The following is a 22,256-nucleotide window of genomic DNA, read 5'->3' as shown; positions in this document are numbered from 1 at the left end:
AGGGGCAGAGAGAGAGGAAGACACAGAATCGGAAGCAGGCTCCAGGCGCTGAGCTGTCAGCACAGAGCCCGATGTGGGGTTTAAGCCCACAAACTGTGAGATCATGACCTGAACTGAAGTCGGATGCTTAACCGACTGAGCCACCCAGGAGCTCCAAACTTTGTTCTTCTTGAAGGGTGAATAGATATTCCTTTGTATGTATATACCACATTTTGTTTACGTATTCATCTGTTAGTAGACACTTGGGTTGCTTCCATCTTTTGGCTCTTGGGACACACGCTGCTGTGAACACAAGTATACAAGTATCTATTCCTGCTTCGCTTCTTTGGGGTGTATACCTTCAAATGGAATTGTTGGCTCAGTTCAATGCTTTGCAAAGCCGCCATACTGTTTTCCGCAATGGCCGCACCATTTTACATTTCCTCCATTGGTGCACAGGCTTGGTTTCTCCACACCCTCACTGACCCTTATTATTTTCTGGGCTTTTTTCTTCTGATAATAACCATCCTAAGTGGGTGTGAGGAGGGATCTCACTATGATTAGTGATGATTAGTGATGATTAATGATGTCGAACGTCTTTTTCATGTACTCATTGGCTGTTTGTATATCTTCTTGGGCAAAACAGGTGTTCAAGTCTTTGGTCAATTTTTAAATTGGTTTGTTGATGTTGAGTTGTAGGAGTTCTTTTATATATTCTGGGTACCAATCCCTTATCAGAGGAGATTTGCCAATATTTTCTCCCATTCCTTAGTTAACTTTTTTTTTTTAATGTTTTTATTTATTTTTGAGACAGAGTTAGAGCATAAGCAGGGGAGGGGCAGAGAGAGAGGGAGACACAGAATCCGAAGCAGGCTCCAGGCGCTGAACTGTCAGCACAGAGCCTGACTCCGGGCTTTGAACTCAGACCGGGAGGGAGATCATGACCTGAGTGAAGTTGGTCGCTCAACCTACTGAGCCCTTCAGGCACCCCAGGATTTGATACTCTTAACAGAATATCCTGCATGAGGTGGGAAAAACACAGCTTGGGTTTTAAAGAGAGATACTTTCACAAATGGCCTTCGTCTGCTAACGAGCTCCAAACTTGCTTCTGATTCCTGCTCTAAAAGGGGCGCCACAGGCCGGGGCCCTCACCGTGTATGCAGCTGTGGGCCTGCAGCCAGTGTCCCCTTCCGGAGGAATTCCAGAGGACACGGTCGCAGACTTTTCTGTAGCTGTTTGTACGCGCGCAGGAAGTTCCTTACCACCCACGGCGCTAGACCTCATTTCCTTTTCAGTTGGTTGTCATCCGTGTCCCTGGGCGTCTGGCAGGAGACTGCTGGCCTGGCGCCCCCGTGGCCCCCTGTGGCCCTGCTTTGGTCCAGGAGGGATCTCGGCCGTTGGAGGCAAAGAAAGGGTGTGAGGGTCACTGAGGAGGAGAAATCGTAGCGGAAATTTCGTTATAAATTTTTGTGGGAGGAAGTCCTTTCTAGCTATATAACATGATAAAGGCAAAAATTTATCAGTCTACACAAACAAAATTTTTCTTCAGGAAACATTGGGGGTGCCCGGGTGGCTCACGTCATGATCTGTGGGTTCGGGGGTTCGAGCCCCACGTCGGGCTCCACAGGGGCAGTGTGGAGCGTGCTTGGGATTCTGGGTCTCCCCTTCTCCCTGCCCCTCCCCCACTTGCCTCTGTCTCTCTGTCTCTCTAAAAAATGAATAAACATTAAAAAAATATGAGGAAATAGATACATGTAAATCATTGATGGTGGGGGAGTGGGCGGGGGGCTATCTGGGCTTATGTCTGGAAATTCAGAAAATGCAGATTCTTTGCCCTCGCAAATGCACTACTGGCAATTGATCCTACTGACACATACCAATGCCCACACATAAAGCTTGTTTTAGAAAAAGCGAAGCACCATTTAAATGTCCATCAGTGGAATACCAGCTGCTGTATGAATGCTGTGAGGCTCTTAAAAAGGAGGTGTTCTTTTTTTTTTTTTTTTTTAATTTTTTTTTTTTTTCAACGTTTTATTTTATTTTTGGGACAGAGAGAGACAGAGCATGAACGGGGGAGGGGCAGAGAGAGAGGGAGACACAGAATCGGAAACAGGCTCCAGGCTCCGAGCCATCAGCCCAGAGCCCGACGCGGGGCTCGAACTCACGGACCGCGAGATCGTGACCTGGCTGAAGTCGGACGCTTAACCGACTGCGCCACCCAGGCGCCCCAAAAAGGAGGTGTTCTTAAATGCACAAGTGAATGAAGGGGCAGACGGCATTGTGTTAGGGTTTGAACAGTTCATACACCCGCAGGATTTTATTAAAACATTTCTAAAAGTTTTTAAAAATGTATTTGGAGACAGAGAGAGAGAGCAAGCAAGCAGAGGAGGGGCAGAGAGAGAGGGAAAGGGTGAATCCCAAGCAGGAGGCTTCCTGCTGTCAGCGCAGAGCCCAGTGCGGGGCTTGAACTCACGAACCACGAGATCATGACCTGAGCCGAAGCCGAGAGCCGGACGCTTCACTGACTGAGCGGCCCAGACGCTGCCACGTGCAGGATTTTAGATTCAGGGACCACCTCTGAAAGGATGTGCACAAAAGGGAAAAACAGTGGCTGCCAAGAGGTAGTCAGGAATTCGGCAGTTGGGACACGGGGTAGAAAGGAGGCCGGCTTTGTGCTCTGTGCTATTTTATGTCTTTTAAATTTTGTACCGTGATGGAGATACTATCTCTGAAAACCCGAAAAGAAGGAAAAAACCTGACCACCTTGAAAAGAAAAGTAAGTGGAAAAACTAGGGGGGAGAACTTTAAAAACAAACAAACAAAAAAAGACAGAAAAGGGGCACCAGGTGGTTAAGCATCCGACTTTGGCTCAGGTCATGATCTTGTGGTCCATGAGTTCGAGCGCTGTGTCAGGCTCTGGGCCAATAGTTCAGCGCCTGGAGCCTGCTTCGGATTCCGTGTCTCTCTCTCTCTCTCTCTCTCTCTCTCTCTCTCTCTGCCCCTGCCCCACTCACACTGGGTCTTTCAAAACTGAATAAATGTTTCCAAAAAAAAAAAAAAAAAAAAAGCCAGAATTTCAGTTCAGGTTTTATTTATATTTATTTATTTATTTATAAATTTTTTTAAAATTTATTTTTGAAGGGGAGAGAGACAGAGCATGAGCTGGGGAGGAGCAGAGAGAGAGGGAGACACAGAATCCGAAGCAGGCCCCAGGCTCTGAGCTGCCAGCACAGAGCCCGACGTGGGGCTCGAACTCACGAACCAGGAGATCATGACCTGAGCCGAAGTCGGATGCTCAACCGACTGAGCCACCCAGGAGCCCCTCAGTTCAGGTTTTAGATCACCAAGATTGGATGAATTATAGAATTCAGAGCTAGAGAATATCGTTTTGATAGATATGAAGAAAAACATATGGGCATGAAACACAAAGTCTTCAACTGAATTACACAATGAAAGCTTCTTGATAGGCTGTTTCCAAGAGATATCTATAGCAGTGAAAATTTGAGGGGTCTTAGGGAACAGAATAATTTTTATAGAACACGTATTCTGTTAGCCACTGACTGGTGTGTATCAGGCCGTTAGCACCCAGCACCCTTTTGTGGAGGGGACACCAGTCTTCACCGCTCCGAAGGCTTTTAACAGACGGAGAGGTTGAGTTGCTTGAGGGGTGACTGGTGGGGCTGTGGTAACATCAGGAATCAAGCCAGGTCCTGCCCAGCCTGTCTCCGGAGGACCCACTTTTCGCCTTTTAGAACTATGTGGTAAGTGGGTAGCTTTGGTCTGTCTTCTTAAAAAATCTGTCTTGGGGCGCCTGGGTGGCGCAGTCGGTTGAGCGTCCGACTTCAGCTCAGGTCACGATCTCGCGGTCCGTGAGTTCGAGCCCCGCGTCGGGCTCTGGGCTGACGGCTCAGAGCCTGGAGCCTGCTTCCGATTCTGTGTCTCCCTCTCTCTCTGCCCCTCCCCTGTTCATGCTGTGTCTCTCTCTTTCAATAATGAATAAACGTTAAAAAAAAAAAATCTGTCTTGCTCAGAAGCTTATGGGCATTTCTATCAAAATGCAAAAGTTCTCCTGAATGACACTTTTACATATCTGCAGCCTAATAATTGTTTTCATTTTATTTATTTATTACTTATTTATTAAAAAAAATTTTTTTAAACGTTTATATATTATTGAGAGACAGAGCATGAGCGGGGGAGGGGCAGAGAGAGAGGGAGACACAGAATCGGAAACAGGCTCCAGGCTCCGAGCTGTCAGCCCAGAGCCCGACGCGGGGCTCGAACTCGCGAACCACGAGATCATGACCTGAGCTGAAGTCAGACGCTTAACGGACTGAGCCACCCAGGCGCCCCTAATTGTTTTCATTTTAAAGACCCTAAAGCACATGGCTGGACCTAGAAGCAACTTCTTCGTCACCAGGTCAACTGCAGATTCAGTCCAGTGCTGTGCAGTTTTACTTTTTTTTTCTTTCTTTCTTGTTTTTTAATTTTTTTTTTTTTTTTTTTTGGAGAGAGCGTGTGTCTTGGGGGTGGGGGGCAGAAGGAGATGGAGAGAAAGAATCTTAAGTGACACGGGACTCGATCCCCGACCCCACAACTGTGAGATCGCGACCTGAGCCGAAATCCGGAGTTGGGCGCTCAACCGACTGAAACACCCAGGAGCCTCAGCATGCGGGGTAATCATTAACCAGGCTATTGGATGAAGTAGACACCTGAAAATGCCAGCGAGCAATAGTTTACTGTTAGAGCAGACGCCAGGGAAAATTCTGTAGGAAAAGAATATAAAGTGAAATGAACGTCCTTATGGCATATATCCTGTGGAAGAAGAAAAAAATTGGGTCTAGGAATATATAAAAATAGGAGTTGAGAGGGGCTCCTGAGTGGCTCAGTCAGTTAGCGTCTGACTCTGGGTTTTAGCTCAGGTCATGATCTCACGGTTGCCTGAGTTCGAGTCCCACATCTGGCTCTGCGCTGATAGTGCAGAGCCTGCTTGGGATTCTTCGTCTCTCTCTGCCCCTCCCCTACTCACACTGTCTCTGTGGCTCTCAAAATAAATAAATAATGTTAAAATATTTAAAAAAAAAGTTGAAGGTGCTCAGATCCTCTGTGATTAAAAAAGGAGAGGGGCGCCTGGGCGGCTCAGTCGGTTGAGCGTCTGACTTTGGCTCAGGTCATGATCTCGCAGTTCACGAGTTCGAGCCCCGCGTCGGGCTCTGTGCTGACAGCTCAGAGCCTGGAGCCTGTTTCGGATCCTGTGTCTCCCTCTCTCTCTGCACCTCCCCTGCTTGTGTTCATTCTCTCTCTCTCTCTCTCTCTCTCTCAAAAATAAATAAATGTTAAAATTTTTTTTTTAAAAAGGAGAGGGAAGGAGCACCTGGCTGGCTCAGTTGGTAAGAGCATGTGACTCTTGATCTTGAGGTTGTGAGTTAGAGCCCCATGTTGGGTCTAGAGATTACTTAAAGTAATAATTGAAACAAAACAAAACACGAAATAAAGTAATGACTGATAGGTACGTACTTTAAAAAAGAAGTGAGAAGTTGAGCCCACCAAACAGGGACAGGTGCATTGGTTTCCTTGGGCTGCACTAACAAAGAACCACAGACTTGGTGGCATAACTTCCTCTCGTACAGTTCTGGGGGCCACAAGCCCCAGATCTAGGGGTTTGGCAGTATTGCTTTCTTCTGGAGGGTCCGAAGGCACATCTGTTCTCTGCTTTGCTCCTGGCTGCTGGTGGACCTCGTTGGCTTATAGATACCTCCCTCCAATTTCTACCCCTGTCTTCACATCGCACTCCCCGCGTCGTGTGTCTCTGTTTTCTCCTTTTCTTTCTTTCTTTCTTTCTTTCTTTCTTTCTTTCTTTCTTTCTTTCTTTCTTTCTTTCTTTCTTTCTTTCTTTCTTTCTTTCTTTCTTTCTTTCTTTCTTTCTTTCTTTCTTTCTTCTTTCTTTTTCTTTCTTTCATTTATTTTGAGAGAGAGAGCATGAGGGGGTTGGGCAGAGAGAGAGGGAAACGGGCTCAGCAGAGAGCCCCATGCAGGGCTAGAGCTCATGAGCTGTGATATCATGACCTGAAGTTGAACACTTAGCTGACTGAGCTACCCAGGCGCCCCTCCTTTTCTGTTTCTTGTAAAGACACTTGTCCTTGGGTTCAGTGCCCATCCTGATCCAGGATGATCTTATCTTGAGCCCCTTAACCTTAGTTACATCTGCAAAGACCTTTATTCCAAATAAGGTCGCATTCTGAGGTTCTGAAGGTGGGGACATAGTTGTATCTTTTTTGGAGCCACGGTTCAACCCACAACAGTCTGTTCTCCCCCTACCCCCCTCAAACTCATGTCTGTCCCACACAGGGAATACAATTGCTCCACACCAATTAATTATTTGGGGTTTGTGAGGAAAAAAGAATTTTGAAAGGTGAGAGCTTGAATTTCTGGTGTTAAAAAAAAAGACATTGCAGAAGATGGATGGTCATCTTTTTGTTTTTGAGGTCATTGTCAATTCACGTACAGTTGTAGTAAGTGATACAGAGGGATCCCACGCGCCATTTACTCAGTTCCTCCAATGGTAATGTCTTGCAAAACACAGCCAGGATAGGGCCAGGATATGGATACTGATACAGAGAAGATACAGAACATTCTCATCACTTTGAGGTGCCCTCTCTGTGTTACCATTCCACCCCCCCATCCCTGCCAACCACTAACCTGTTCTTCATTTCCACAATCGTCATTTCTAGAATGTTCTATAAATGGAATCATACAGGATGTAATGTTTTGGGTTTGCTTTTTTTTCCTTAGCAGAATTATCTGGAAATTCATACAGGTAGTAGTTTGTCCCTTTTCATTGCTAAGTAGTGGTCCATGGCATGGATGTACCACAATTTGCCATTTACCCCTTGAAGAACATTTGAGTGGTTTCCTGTTTTGGCTGTTATGAATAAAGCTTCTATGAACATTTGTGTACATGTTCCAGGGTGAGCACGTTTTCATTTCTTTGGGATAAATGCTCGTGAGTGCAATTTGCAGGAACTTACGGTAGTTGTATGTTTAGTTTTTTAAGAAAGTGCCAAATCGTTGGGGGTGTCCAGCTGGCTCATTCGGTAGAACAGATGACTCTTGATCTTGGGATCATCGGTTCAACCCCAACGTTGGGTGTAGAGATGACTTTAAAAATGTAAAATTAAAAAATAAAAAGAAAGTGCTAAATTGTTTTCTCGAGTGGATCAACTATTTACATTTCTACCAGCAGTGTATGACTGATCTATTTTCTCTCCATCGTCACCAGTATTTTAAAAAAAAAAAATTTTTTTTTAATGTTTATTTATTTTTGAGACAGAGAGAGAGAGAGCATGAACGGGGGAGGGGCAGAGAGAGAGGGAGACACAGAATCGGAAACAGGCTCCAGGCTCTGAGCCATCAGCCCACAGCCCGACGCGGGGCTCGAACTCACGGACCGCGAGATCGTGACCTGGCTGAAGTCGGACGCTTAACCGACTGCGCCACCCAGGCGCCCCCATCGTCACCAGTATTTGATGTTGCCGTTTTTTTTTTTCTTTTAGCTATTCTGATAGGTAGTGCTGATTTTCAGTTATATTTCCCTGATGGCTAATGATGTCGAGCATCTTTTCATGTGTTTATTTGCCATCTGTGTACCCTCTTCATGGGTGAAAAGCCTCTTCATGTCTTTTGCCCATGTTCTGATTGTATTGTTTTCTTACTGTTGAGTTTTGAGAATGCTTTATGTATTCTAGAGACTAATCCCTTGTTGGACATGCGTGTTACAATTATTTTTTCCCCCATCTGTAGCTTGTTGTTTCATTCTAAGTGAGCATGTTTCTCCAGAGTACATTTTATTTTTGATGAGATTCAGTTTATCAACTTCCCTTTATATGGATCATGCTTTTTGCCTCAAGCCTGTGAACACTGTGCTAAGCACTAGATCCTGAAGACTTCTTCCTATGTCTTAATAAATTGTATAGACTTTTGCTTTACATAAGCCCGTGGTCCATTTTGAGTTCATTTTCATACAAGGTGTGAAGTTTAGGTCAAGGTTGATATGTCAGTCTGTGCATGTCCTTGTTCCAGCACCATTTCTTGAGAAGGCTCCCCTTCCTCCATGGAATTGCATTTCGTGCCCTTGTCAGATCCAGTGGACATATTTGTGTGGCTGTAAAATAGAAGTTTGGCCCGTATTTACTGACAGTAGCTTTCGTTCCACAAATTAGTAAAAGAACATCATTGTCTTCAAAGGATGTTTTCTTTTTTTTTTTTAATTTTTTTTTCAACGTTTTTTATTTTATTTTTGGGACAGAGAGAGACAGAGCATGAACGGGGGAGGGGCAGAGAGAGAGGGAGACACAGAATCGGAAAGAGGCTCCAGGCTCTGAGCCATCAGCCCAGAGCCCGACGCGGGGCTCGAACTCACGGACCGCGAGATCGTGACCTGGCTGAAGTCGGACGCTTAACCGACTGCGCCACCCAGGCGCCCCTGGGAGGATTTCTTCAACTCCTCTTACTTGCCGTAGCAGATTAGCCCTGACAATTTATGGTGACTTTCACCGTGGTAAACTTACCGTCCTTTGTAGAGTAACATGGTCTGTGTAGTTTCTATTTTTTGAGTCCAGAGGAGTTTTGGGAGCCCCGGGGGGGGGGGGGGGGGGGAGGGGGCGGTGGTGGTGAATCCATCAAAATCTAGAAGGGATACCTTGAAGGAATTGAGTCGCACAGAGATTTGAACCCCTTTCTTCAATGGTTTGAAGAATAAATACTGAGTTTTCAAAGACACTAAAGGAGACTTTCAGAAAGGAAGGGAAGTGGGTGCTTGGCACATGTTTTTGGTTTCCTTTCCCTGCTGGGGCATGGGTGCCGGAGGAGACCTAAAGAGGAAATTAAAAACAAAACCCCAAAACTTTTGATAACCCGGTACTTTGACTTCTGGCTTTCCACAGTGTGGATAAGGACTGCTGGAAAGGAAGGGTTAACCCAAATATAGTTGGTACAACAGAGCCGAGTTGGGCTGTTACGTCCTCATTGGATGTTTACCCACGTGTGGCCTTCAATTTGGAAAGATTCAGCAGAGGATCCAACTGGCATACTGTGCTCTCCTTTATCCTATTCATTTTTTTTTTTTTTTTAAACGGGGCGGGGAAAGTCAACTTTCTTTTTGTGTCTGTCCCTCAGGAGGAATTTGAGTCCTGGGTCATAATTTCTGTGATGGGCAGTATTATTCTCGCTCAGTAAGCCAGACTGCAGCAGGTGGGTGGCTGTGGGGTTGCCTCGTCCAAAGCTGTCGTTTGGACGTTTTCCTAAGACAAGGGGCTCGGTTTGCTGGGTCTTGACCCGCAAGTAAAAGGGGAAGGAAATAGATTCAGTCTCGCACGCACGGGGCGGGAAGAATTGAGCGGCCAGCGCGCTTCCTCTTTGCTCCCACCTTTCCAAGAGGGCTTCATAAGCAACAGTCATCAAAGCTAGAGTAATCCTAGATACTTTCAAGAGACTGTGTGTGTGTGTGTGTGTGTGTGTGTGTGTGTGTGTGTGTGCGCGCGCGTGTGCGCATGCGCGTGTGTGTGTTGGTGCCTTTTGTACTTACCCTGTGGGGGATGCAAAGACACATCCGCAAATTCCATATTCAGGCTCAGAATCAGCCAGAGGAGGCTGAAATCCGTCATTGTTTTGTACTGAATCATTTTAATCCAGTTGTGAGGCCTGGTTGCCGCTTGAGTTACAAGCACAGTCCTGTCTTGCCTGCTGTTTGCCCTTTGTTTGGAGGCAGCTGTTAAGCAGGCTGTGGAGAAAACTAGCACTTGGCTGTATGTGAGGAGTATGGGCGCCCCTCCCCCTCGCTTTTTTCCTTTCAAAGGATGTCCAAGAACCACGGGAATTTTCAGTTTTGACCAATTTGCCTTCCAGATTTCCCTCGTCACGTTTACCTGTGTTCCTTACATGGTTGTAGCCCTGGTGTGCACTCCAGTCTGGATTCTCTTTTCCACACACACACTCCTATTCCTGTAACCCTCACTGATCTCACTGTGAGTTTGGTACCCGGTAAGAGGGTAGGAATTTATGACCCTTTCTCTGTACTGATTCTGAATCAGGGGTTTGCCAGCTCATAACACGCCAGTGTGCATGCACCTGTTTTCATGTGGCAAGGTTTTATTTATTAAGAAGGTTTTTTTTTTTTTTAAACTTGGATTAATTTCATAGTTCACAACTCTTTTTTTTTTTTTTTTTCCTTAACGTTTCCATTCTGTTTTTGAAAGAGAGAGAGAGCACGAGCAGGGGAGGAGCAGGGGCAGAGAGAGGGAGACACAGAACCCGAAGCAGGCTCCAGGCTCAAGCTGTCAGCACAGAGCCCGACGCGGGGCCCGAACTCGTGAAAACAAGATCGTGACCTGAGCCGAAGTTGGACGCTCAGCCACCTGAGCCACCCAGGCGCCCCGTCATGTAGTGAGGTTTTAAAGACCTTGCTCACTTCTGCTCGAAAACATCTGTAGGGGCTCACCTTTTTCGCAGAGCATCAGTCTGGCCTCCATTGGCTTGTACTTAAATACCATTTTCTCCCAAAGAATGAATTGTAGGGGATCAGAGGTGATTTGTCTTGCCCTCTTCCTAGTAAAATATTTATCAGAAAAATTAACCTCTTTTTTTTAATGTTTTATTTATTTATTGAGAGAGCGTGTATGAGCAGGGGAAGGGCAAGGAGAGGGGGGACAGAGGGTTCAAAGCAGGCTCTGAGCCTACAGCAGAGAGCCCAATGCAGGGCTCGAACTCCTGAACCGTGAGATCATGACCTGACCCAAAGTTGGACAGTCAAAAGACTGAGCCACCCAGACGCCCTAGAAAAATGAACTTCTAAGGAAGCCTGTGCTTTACAGAGCCCGCAGGGACTAAGTTGCAGAGCCTTGCTGAGAGCATTGTGTTCCTGGCAGCTCTTGTTTATTGTGATTTTTGTTGGTGCTATACCTGCGTGGGTAAGGTCATTGTGGCCCTTGGGAACAGAAAAGGATTCCGCCTCTGGTGTGGCAAGGCAAGGCAGTATGTGTTCCGGTTAAGAGCGTGTATCCTGAGGCCAGCCTGCCTGAGTTTGAAGTCTGAGGACCGTCTCAGCTGCTTCCTAGCTGTTTGATCTTAGGCTGGTTGTGTAACCTGCCTACCCTGTGCCCATCGGCTGCTATGTAAATGGCGGTAATGAGAACACCGGCCTTCTAGGGCTGGTTTGAAGATTAAATAAGGGAGTATCTATAAAGTCCTTAGAACAGTTGCATTGGGTGCGTTTTGTGCAGCTGTTAAGTGTTAGCTGAAGGGCTTCCCTCCCCCAGTTGATTCTAAAGCATTTAAGCGGTTAGTAAGTGCTCATCGATGGGCTTTGTCAGTAAGAGCTCGTGACTTCAGGAGAGCAGGGCCAAACATGTAATTTTATGAACCCGGAGGTGAGTCCTTAAAACGAGTCTTTCCTAGGAATGGGGCTTAATGAGATGGACAGGGCACCGAAAGGTCTTGGGAACATGTTTATTTTGGTGACTGTTGATCAACCAGAATTTTTCTCACGCAGTTGAATACCTGGGTTTTTTTCTAGGCTAAACGACCTTTGCAGCCCCAGCGGAAGGATCGGGAATTAAAACTGAGAGCTTCTATTGTGGAGAATTTCTTACCTGGTACTGTTTATAATTTGGGTTTCCGCCTCCTGGGTACTGCTTCCTCTGTGGATAGCTCAGTCTGCAGCACAAACAAGTACTGAAAAGTGGGGAGATGTTGAGTTCTGCCCTGACACGTCAGGGCAGACACATAGAGGCTGGCAGGTGGCAGAGAGGTGCCCAGTGGTCTGGGCACATTGGTCAGGCAAGTGGTCCTCACTCCACCTTTTAAAACTCACATGGACTTGGGTGATGAGATGTTTGTGGCTCCTGTGATGAAGAAGGCAGCCTCATGGCCCAGGATGGGAGGATTACCCCAGCTCTCTGGAGAACATTTACACTGAGGTATACTGGGTATGTGGGGGTGGACGTCAGTATTAGGGTCATTTCAGTTGGAGATGACAGAAAGCCATAAACGACAGGGTTTAAACAAGATGATTGATCTCCCCCCTCCATCCTCTCTCAGTTCTGCCATTTGAGTCTGGGACTCCTTTATTTAGCTGATCCACTACCTTTAGTCGGTGTGGCCTCAGTGCTACAAAGTGGCTGCTTATGCTCCAGCTGTCCAGTCTTCATTCCAGCCAACAGGAAGGAGAGTCAAGAGGGACCCTGATGCTTTAAAGGAGATTCCAGGAAGCTCCTGCTTCACACTTCTGCTCATTGAATTGGTTCGAACTTAGCACAATCACCCAAGAGCCACGAGGGAAGCTGCTGGGAATCAGGGCCACGTGTCCAGCTCAAACTCAGGGACTGAGATTTGGGTGCGCAGCTAGCTGGTCTGTGCCAGAGTGCGTTATGTCCTTTAGGACAGAATTGAGGCTGGTGCAAAGAATGAGCAGGGCATGTTATGCTTTTAGAAACTCCAGCTCTGAAGGAAGAAGAGGTCTGCTCGATAAATTCAGAGATTTTCTGTGGTAACCGTGACACACATTCGAGTGAGCACCCCCTCCCCCTGTGCCCCCAAGTCCTGCCAGACTCAGGGAGTAAACGCTGAGTCACAGGTGATCTCTGTGCTCCAGGGGTTGTACGTTGGATTGACCTGTGGCTGCTTTTTGGTATCTAAGACCTTTTTATTACATAGCAATTCAGTGAGTTTCTGGTGTGTGTGTGTGTGTGTGTGTGTTGAGGGGGGGGTGATAGAGAGGTGGTAGTCATTGTATTCTAGCTAGGAGAACCCACTTGTAATGCATGGGTACTGGGGCCATCCAGGACCCCAAGACTGGATGGCCTTATGGATATTACCAGGGAGCGTTGAGAAACCCCTCCCTGTTGATACCATGTGGTCCAGCTGGGAGTCAAATCAGCATGTATGAGCTGTGTTTTACCTTTAAAAGAAATTTTTTTTAACGTTTATTCATTTTTGAGAGACAGAGAGAGACGGAGCGTGAGCAGGGAAGGGGCAGAGAGAGAGGGAGACACAGAATCCGAAGCAGCCTCCAGGCTCTGAGCTGTCAGCACAGAGCCTGACGCGGGGCTCGAACTCACAAGCTGTGAGATCATGACCTGAGCTAAAGTCAGACGCTCAACCGACTGAGCCACCCAGGCGCCCCTGAGATGTGTTTTATCTTATCCAGGCCAAACCACTGGCGTTTTGGTTCCCTCATGCCCGTAAATTAGAGCTTCAGCACTGTCGGGGGAGAAACCCCTGCCCCCAAAGGAGTGAGGTCATGTCTGAGGGCCGTGCTGGACACCATGTAAGTTAGCAGTGTATTTCTGACTTCATGGTAGTGACAGAAGGCTGCCAGCAAGAGTAACTGGGGTGACCTGCGAACAGTCCCCGAGGGAAGGAGCTCGAGGGGGTCCCCCTGCTCGAAGAGGCTAATAAGCATCTGGCCTTCTTGCTCGATTAGCTAATAGTGGTGGCAAGTTCGAAGCAGGTTGTTAACTGACCCCCACATCCCATTCTTAAGGCTGTGACATGAGGAGTCCACTCACTTCACCTGGAGCTGGCTGGCTCTTTTAAGCCCTGGCTCGGGTGGTTACTAGGCTTTTCTCCATCTCAACAGCCCTCTGTCCGATTCTGAAGCAGCTTACCGAGAGCGGGACAGGCACCTTGATGGGATTCCTAAATGCAGGGCAGCCCTGTCCCTTTGTGTTCCGTAAAGTACTAGCCCGTTCCTCCGGGGACCCACCCAGCATGAAGACACATCCAGTCTTGGCGTCCTGGATGGCCCCAGTACCCACGCATTACACATGGGTTCTGCTAGCCATAATATAATTACGACCACCCCCTCCATCATCACCACACACACACACGCACGCACGCACGCACGCACACGCACAAAGATCTAAATCAGAAACTCACGAACTCCTCGGTGCTGAGTTAACGTTACTCTGAGCTTTCTGGCTCATCTCTGTCCACCTTCCCAGCAGCTAAGGGCTGAGATGGAGAGTTCTTGGCAAAGAAGCGACCCAGAGTTCAGCCGTCCTGTTTGGTTTGTTTCTTTTACTTATTCGGCAGTGTCGGAACTGGACAGAAGACCTGAAGAATTAGATGTGTGTATGTGTGTTGAACACACACGCACGCTAGAAATAGCAGTTAGATGGTGTCTGGGCTGTCTGAGCCACTCTCTCCGAAAGAATCCTTTTTTAGAGAAATAATCCTTCCTATGGTGGTAAGTACAAGGAACCTGTGGCCTCTCAGCTGGAACCGGCCGGCTGGAAGGGCGTGTTGCCTGCTTGCTCCCGGGGCTTCCCGAATGGGAAGTCTGTCTCTCTAAGAGTCGAGCACACTGTTCACATCTGGTGAACTGGCCGGATCAGCGGGTCCAGTGTTGGCCTGCTCTCAGAATTACACAGCCTTTGGGGCTCTCCTAGTTCCTGGCTTCTAAACAGCTAGATTGTTTTGAACAGACTCCAAGTTTAGGTTCTAAATCTCGAGAACAGTTGCGTGTGTGTTATGTACTTTTGGCTTCTTTTCGGTACATATATCCCTTGCCTGCCTTTAGTTGTCTGAAATTCTATGAAATTTACCATTATGTGGACTTTAATGACGCGGCGGGACAGAACCGTCTTCTATTTTCTAACGAGTTCCCTGCCCCCATCACTGTTCTCTGAAGGTAGAGTACGTACGTTTATGGAGAGTGTCGGGGCTTTTGTTCTGGAAGAGTGAAAAGAATTGGGCATTTGAAGTTAGAAGACCTGAGATTTGAGATGGCAGCTCTGTGACCTTGAGCAAGGCATTTAGCTTGATGGATTCTGTAAGCTTCAGGTTCCTCATTAGATAAAAAAAAGAGATAAGATATCAACATCTCGTTGTAATGGAATTAAAGGGAATGAGGTCTTCAAAATGCCATTCAAGTGAAGAAATTGTACATCCCCTTTACCGATTATTATATAAACAAATATATATTCCTCCCCCACCCCCTTTTCTAAAGATAACCTCATGTTGACCTTCACTTTGTATTCAGACAGCAACCCACTAGCTGGCTAGCTTATTCACCTTTAAAATAATATGCTAGAAGTGGCAAGAACCAAATATATCCTGGATACATTGCGCTGAATCTGGAGAGACCATGGAAAATTAAGCTCCGCTCTGGCTCCCGTGGGCAAAGTCTGTTTGCCTGACAGGGTGCCAGCCAGTAAGAGGGTGAGCTCTGGGTTAGACCGGTTGGGCTGATTGCATCCTGACTCCACTACCCATGCCCTGGGCAAGTCATGTAACCTGTTGATGTAGAGAATGTTGGGGTTTGGAGCCAATGTCCAAGAAAGAATTCTTGAAGATGTCTTTGGTGCAAAAACGTGGTTTTATTAAAACACAGGGACAGGACCCATGGGCAGGAAGAGCTGTCCCAGGATTGTGAGCAGTGACTGATTCTATACTTGGGATCTGGGGGGGGGAGGTAAAGGCGAGGGAAGTTTCCAGAAGGACTTTCATATGCTAAAGAAGATTCCATGGATCCTGGGGGCCTAGCAGTTGTCAAGCTAAGGCGGTTTCTTCCTCTAGTAAAGCATTAACATTAAGACAGTTGAGAGATCCTGGAGGAATGTTACACTCTGCCTGTCTCAAGTATTTGTCAGTGGCTGGCTTGCAGATTATAAGAAAATTTAATTTTGGCTGCCACTTCCTTCTTTGTTTCCCACGCATCTTCACGTCGGTGGAGTGCATGTGATAATAATTTCTATCACCTAGGGTTGTAATAAGTAAATGAGATGGTTTCCAAATACTGAGCCTAGTACCAGTAAAGAAGAAACAGCCCTTTTTGCTCTTGTTATAATTAATAATGATGATTGCGCATAATGATTGTGGTAATACACCTGTTTCATAAAATTTACCCCCTTAGCCATATTAGTATTCGGTGTAGTCCCATCTCTGGGCACCGAATCTCCAGAAATTTTCCTCATGTAAAAGTGAAACTATATCCATTGAACAACTAACTCCCCAATTCCCCCTCCCCCAGCCCCCCCCCCCCCCGCGGCCTCTATTCTACTTCGTTTCTGTGAATTTGACTACTCTAGAAACCTCCTATAAATGGGATCTTGCAGTATCTGTCTGTGACTGTAATGATTTTTTAAATGTTAGCCCGCCGTTGCGTCCTCGCCCACCTGTAGCTTTCTGTAAGCTCACGACGGTCTCCAACGCTCATCATTAATGAACTATTTCTTTTCTTGAGGGAATGAGACACCTCGCAATTCATTTCGTCCTGTCGAAGAAGGCAGGGTTAGGGGAAAGGGTTGTTAAAATGAAAGAGACAGGGGCGCCTGGGTGGCGCAGTCAGTTAAGCGTCCGACTTCAGCCAGGTCACGATCTCGCGGTCCGTGAGTTCGAGCCCCGGGTCAGGCTCTGGGCTGACGGCTCAGAGCCTGGAGCCTGTTTCCGATTCTGTGTCTCCCTCTCTCTGCCCCTCCCCCGTTCATGCTCTGTCTCTCTCTGTCCCAAAAATAAATAAACGTTGAAAAAAAAAAAAAGAAAAAAAAAGAAAGAGACATAAGAAGAGGACCTTAAATAAGGCAAAGACCACTCACTCCTGGCAAAGTGGAGCCTCTGTGCGCAAATTCAAAGCCATCCACAAGTAGAGGAAAACTGTAAGGAACTCCTGTGTACCTGCTGCCCCTGATTCAACAGCTGCCTAGGTTTTTTAGGGGCCGTTTTAAAAAAATGTTTATTTATTTTTGAGAGAGAGACAGCATGAGCAGGGGAGGCACAGGACAGACAGAAGAGACACAGAACCCGAAGCAGGCTCCAGGCTCTGAGCTGTCAGCACAGAGCCCGACGCGGAGCTCAAACTCATGAACTGTGAGATCATGACCTGAGCCGAAGGCGGACCTTAACTGACTGAGCCACCCAGGTGCCCCTCTAAGGGCCATTTTAAGGAAGTTCCACAAGGAAGAAAATACAGTAAAACCTAGGGTTGTGAGTAACTTGTTCTGTGAGTGTTCTGCAAGTCAAGCAAACATTTCTTTTCATTAAATTTTTTTTTTTAACGTTTATTTATTTTTGAGACAGAGATAGAGCATGAATGGGGGAAGAGCAGAGAGAGAGGGAGACACAGAATCGGAACCAGGCTCCAGGCTCTGGGCCATCAGCCCAGAGCCCGACGTGGGGCTCGAACTCACAGACCGCGAGATCGTGACCTGAGCTGAAGTCGGATGCTTAACCAACTGAGCCACCCAGGTGCCCCTCAAGCAAACATTTCTAATAATCTTTTTAAAATGTTTTTTCATTCATTTCGAGAGAGAGAGAGAGAGAGAGAGAGAGAGAGAGAGAGAGAAAACAGGGGAGGGGCAGAGAGAGAATCCCAAGCAGTCTCCACATCGTCAGTGCAGAGCCCCATGTAGGGCTCGAACTCCGGAACTGTGAGATTATGACACGGGCCGAAATCAAGAGTCTGACGCTTCACTGACTGAGCCACACAGGCGTCTCGACATTTCTCATCAATTTTAATTTGATGAACAAGCGATGTCTTGCAGTACGAGTAGTACACTATGCCGAATGCCGCATGATCCCCACTGAGCCAAGGATTCTTGAAATTCGCTTTGATAATACAAGTGCTTTGGATTACAAGCATGTTTCCGGATGAATTACACTCGCAAACCAAGGTTTTACCGTCCTAGGAAAATCTAGATTGACCTAGAGGCAAGTGTTTCTGTGCTGGTGCATGCAGTGGTGTTTAGGATTTCTGCCTTGGGACTTCTGACTACCTTTTAGGTTGAGGGGAAGAAAAGAACCAGGATTGTAGGCAAGTCTTCTCACCAGCTTCCCATGTCCGTGAAGGATAGCACTTGTGACTTACAGAGGTGATTGTGATGGAGCACTTGGCCTAGGATGTGACTTAAATAAACCAGTTATAGGCAGTGGTGGTGGCATATTTGTAGCAAGTAGGGTCGCCAAACAGGTCCATGAAAAAGCATGGAGCCTACGACATGTAGCTGTGCACCAAAACAGCCGTATTTTATCCTTGCTGAGAAGTCGTTGTAAACACTGGCTTTCCAGAGGTGCCCATTAACCTGATTTTATTGGGGTTACATCCATTTGTTCTAGGTTGTACCTGGGTTAAGGGAAATGATTGTTTACCTGTAAAATTAGGCAATGTAACTTCTTTATATATACTTTTTTTGGTAGAAGAGAGATTACTCTTCGTATTTTAAAAAACATTTAGTGGGTTTTAACTATAAATAAAAAATACCATGGTTTGAATCACCAGATATGTTAAATGTATCTGGTCCCATGAATCCCTCTTTTCATTTTTGTTCTTTGGACTTGCAAAAGTAATTCTATCTACTAATAAAAGCTGTAGGTGTAGGTTTTACCACCGCCCCCCCCCCCCCGCCCCCGCTCGGACCCCCCTTAGCCTTAGGATGTAAGAACCAGATGGAAGTTAGGGAAAGGAAATTATGGGCTTATACCTGTGTAAAAACATACAGTTTATAATTGTTTAGAGCCTTTGATTCTCTTGTGGTATTTTCATTTTTGAATCTAGCTTAAGTCATGTGCAAGTTTTACCTTTCTATGATTTTTTCTTTTTGCCGACATAGCTCCTGTTCCACAAATCCTGTTTTAAATGCTTTTCTATTAATGTGCAAAGTTGTCAGAAAAGTAAAATAGTTCTCAAATAATTAAGAATTATCAAAATATTGTTCTCTCAAAGATCCTTATGTTTTTTTAATGTTTAAAAAATATTTATTTTAGAGAGAGAGAGAGAGCACAAGCAGGGGAGGGGTGGAGAGAGAGGGAGACACTGAATGTGAAGCAGGCTCCAGGGTCTTGAGCCGTCAGCACAGAGCCCGACAACGGGGCTCGAACCCACGAACTGCGAGATCTTGACCTGTCAGACGCTTAACCGACTGAGCCACCCAGGTGCCCCTAAAGATCCTTATTTGGTTGTGTGTTACAATTTGTCCAACAGGAAATATTGTGCAAAACAGTTTCACGTGGATCGACTAGGGCAACAGGAATGGCCGGTGTTCCTTATGCTTGTACAAATCAAATGCACAGCTTGTGAGAAATGTAACTTTTTATAGTTTCCTGTTTTACCTTGTTAAAGCCAGTTGGTAAAACAGGTTCATTAGTGAAGCTCCCAAGACCGAACCCAAGAAATCTTTATGCCACTGTTTTCCACCTCTTGTAATTAGGTCAGCCAACTCCAGAAGGGGGCGTGGCTACGGCTTGCAGGCTTTTTTGGTAATGTAGACATTCTTATTTTTATTTTAATTTTTTAATGTTTATTTTTGAGAGAAAGAGAGAGACAGGGTGTGAACAGAGGAGGGGCAGAGAGAGAGGGAGACACAGAATCCGGAGCAGGCTCCTGGCTCTGAGCTGTCAGCACAGAGCCCGACGTGGGGCTGGAACCCACCAGCCGTGAGATCAGGACCTGAACCGAAGTCGGAGTCTCAACCGACTGAGCCACCCAGGCGCCCCGACATTCTTACCTTTAAATTAATCTCTGTATAAAATGGAAAAAAAAGAAATGAGCTCTTTGGTAAATACTGTCCTTCGCTGCCTCATTCTTTGGAAAGCGCTTGTTCTTACGCTTTTCTCTTTATGAAGTGTGTATATTATTGGAGGGGAAAAGGTAGATATTAGGTTCTGTACCCAATTCCAATTCCATTGTGTGTGGGGGAGGGGTTTCCCCACATCAATAAGCAATTCTAGGACACCAGCAGGGTATCTGAGAATTCATCTCAATAAGTCTTTTTTAAATTTTTTAAAATGTTTATTTTGAGAGAGAGAGAGAGTTTGGGAGCAGGGGAGGGGCAGAGAGCGGGACATAGAGAATCCCAAGCAGGTTCAGCACTGTCAATGCAGAGCCTGACATGGGGCTCAAACTCACGAACCGTGAGACCAGGACCTGACCTGAAATCGAGAGTCGGATCTTTAATCAGCTGAGCCCCCCAGGCGCCCCCTCACCTCAGTAATTCCGACACTGTCTACCTGGAGACAGCATCATGTCCCACAGGTTAAGGGCTCAGCCCTGCAAGACCGCCCTCCACCCCCTCTGCCCTGACTTCAGGCATCAGTGGGCAGCCCAGGTTGTCCCCTGTGCTCCTGGCTGACTGGCCATGGATCGAAGGTTCCACCGGCCCCCTCCTTGGGTTTGATTAATTTGCTAGAGCAGCTCACAGAACCCAGACATTTTACTTCCAGGGTTACCAGTCTGTTATAAAAGGATGTCACTCAGGAACAGCCAGGTGGCGGAGATGCTTGCACAGGGCGAGGTGTGGAACAAGAGTGCAGCTTCAGTGCTCTCTGAGTGTGCCACTCTCCCCGCACTTGCACGTGTTCACCAAGCAGGAAGCTCACCAAACCCCATCCACTTGGGTTTGTATGGAGTTTCATTACATAGGCATGACTGATTCTGTCCTTGGTGTTGGCCATTGACTGAGCCTCCAGCCCCTCTCCTCTCTGCTCTCCTCTCCCTGGAGGTCAGGGTGGTGGGATTGAAAGTTCTAACCTGCTAATCACGTGCTTGGTTCCCCTGGCAACCAGCCCCTATCCTTTGGTGCTTTCCAAAGGCTACCTCATTAACATAACATAGACACTTGTCACCTGCTGCTCTTCCCTTAGGAAATGCGGGGGTTTTAGGAACTCTTGGCCAGAAATAGGAGGACTAAATACATGTCTCTTTTTACCAGTGACAATGTCACAGGTAGATTTGTGTCTTGCAAGCCACACAACACAAAGCATGTAGGTTTGAGTTCCTTCTGGCTCCCCCATTCTGAGCTGGGATACCCCAGTGTTTTAGGTGTTGGTGATGTTTTGTGTCCCATGTCACTCCAGTCCGTAAGTAGTGGCAAACATCTGTGAAGAAGCCTCCACCGTGAGTGTGAACAAGTCCACAGCTATGCACTAGAGCAAGAGTAACCCACCGAAGTGGGCTGAAAGCACGACCTTGGCCCTACTGCTAACTGGCCACGTTCTCTGGTTGCGGTTTTGATTCTACACGGACGTGCCATCACTTCATGAGGCCCGTTGCGCATCATCAGTGTGCTCTCTTTCAACTTTCTGCTGTCTGTTTTGTGTATCTATGCCAGGGCACAAGCAGGGATAAATAAATTTGCGTTCGTTTTTATTAGTGGCTTTAGAAAAGACTTTACGGAAGAGGAGGTAGAAATGACTGCCCTCCTCTCTGCTGCTGTCCCTGAAGACACCTGAGAGTAGTAAGCTGTGTTTAGCGTGAGAAATGAGCCCACCGACCCAATCAAAGGAGGGACGCGGAGACTCGGAGCACAGTGAAGCGAGGCTTCAATCATTGTTTTGCAAGAGCAGGTGTCTGATGGACAAGCAGTTACAGCAGACATTTTATCTCCCAGCGTGTAAGTCCCTCCCTGGGTTCCTCATTGGCTGAGTACTACAGAGGCAGGTCCCTCCCCTGGTTCCTCATTGGCTGAGTACTACAGAGGTTACAACTGACCTGGAAGTCCCCTATGCCCACGTAAGGCAAGAAGTTGTCTGATTGTAACAATGTACGTTCCCTGTGGTGACCCAGAGACTTTCAGCCCCTACTCCCTTTGTTCTTTGGCGCATGCTCATTGTATGGCCTGTGGAAATAAGCCCGCAAACAGAGAGGGAAAGAAGAACCAGGAAGTGAAGTGTCTAAGGGTTGGATACCCATCGTTGGCAGGATTTGTACGTATTTCCAATAGGTTTACAACCTATTTTTTTTTTTGGTATTTCTGAAAATGAATCATCTCCCTTACTGCTCACATTTAGGAAAGGGAGGAAGAGACTTTGGGACCTCCAAACTTCCTTCTCAGCAGGCTGTCTCTCTCCTTTAACCTTCCAATCCATCATACAAGATGGTAGCCTTTGGAGTCTTCCTTCCAGAAGGCCTTGCTTAGGGCATGTTCATGAGTTAGTGACTCTGCACTCCCCTTTAATCCTTGGTGTTCTGTTCTCTCCTCCAGTCTTCCGTGTGTGCTAAGATTGTGCAGCTCCTGGGACAGAATGAGGTGGACTGTCGCCAGAAGCAGGTGGTTATCCTGAGCCAGGATAGCTTCTACCGTGTCCTCACTTCGGAGCAGAAGGCCAAAGCCTTGAAGGGCCAGTTCAATTTTGATCACCCGGGTGAGTCAGGAGTTGAAGGTGTGTTTGTGTGCTGGTTCACTGAGGGAGTTGTTTAACCTCTTGGAATCTGCTTCCACCTGTAAAAGGGAGGGTTACTAAATACCTTGCGGGGTTATGGTGGGGCTCATATTAAAGAAGCCATTTTGAAA

At 46.8% G+C, this 22,256-nt stretch overlaps 1 protein-coding gene across 3 annotated transcripts in view; it reads left to right on the top strand.

Moving 5' to 3' along the window:
- UCK2 (uridine-cytidine kinase 2) overlaps nucleotides 1-22,256 on the top strand; it is an 81,359-nt gene that overhangs the window by 41,273 nt on the left and 17,830 nt on the right. For 2 of the 3 annotated variants that reach the window (XM_023248101.2, XM_019822244.3), the window contains exon 2: nucleotides 21,948-22,107. In XM_023248101.2, coding sequence (XP_023103869.1) covers nucleotides 21,948-22,107 — 160 coding nt within the window. Of the gene's footprint in view, nucleotides 1-14,197; nucleotides 14,219-21,947; nucleotides 22,108-22,256 lie in introns of those variants that run through there. The other variant, XM_045049251.1, reaches the window with a different exon arrangement.

The sequence above is a fragment of the Felis catus genome, chromosome F1 (assembly GCF_018350175.1).
Source record: "Felis catus isolate Fca126 chromosome F1, F.catus_Fca126_mat1.0, whole genome shotgun sequence".
Classification (NCBI taxonomy): Eukaryota; Metazoa; Chordata; class Mammalia; order Carnivora; family Felidae; genus Felis; species Felis catus.
The sequence above is the reverse complement of the archived record's forward strand: the minus strand, read 5'-3'. Positions and strand labels throughout refer to the sequence as shown.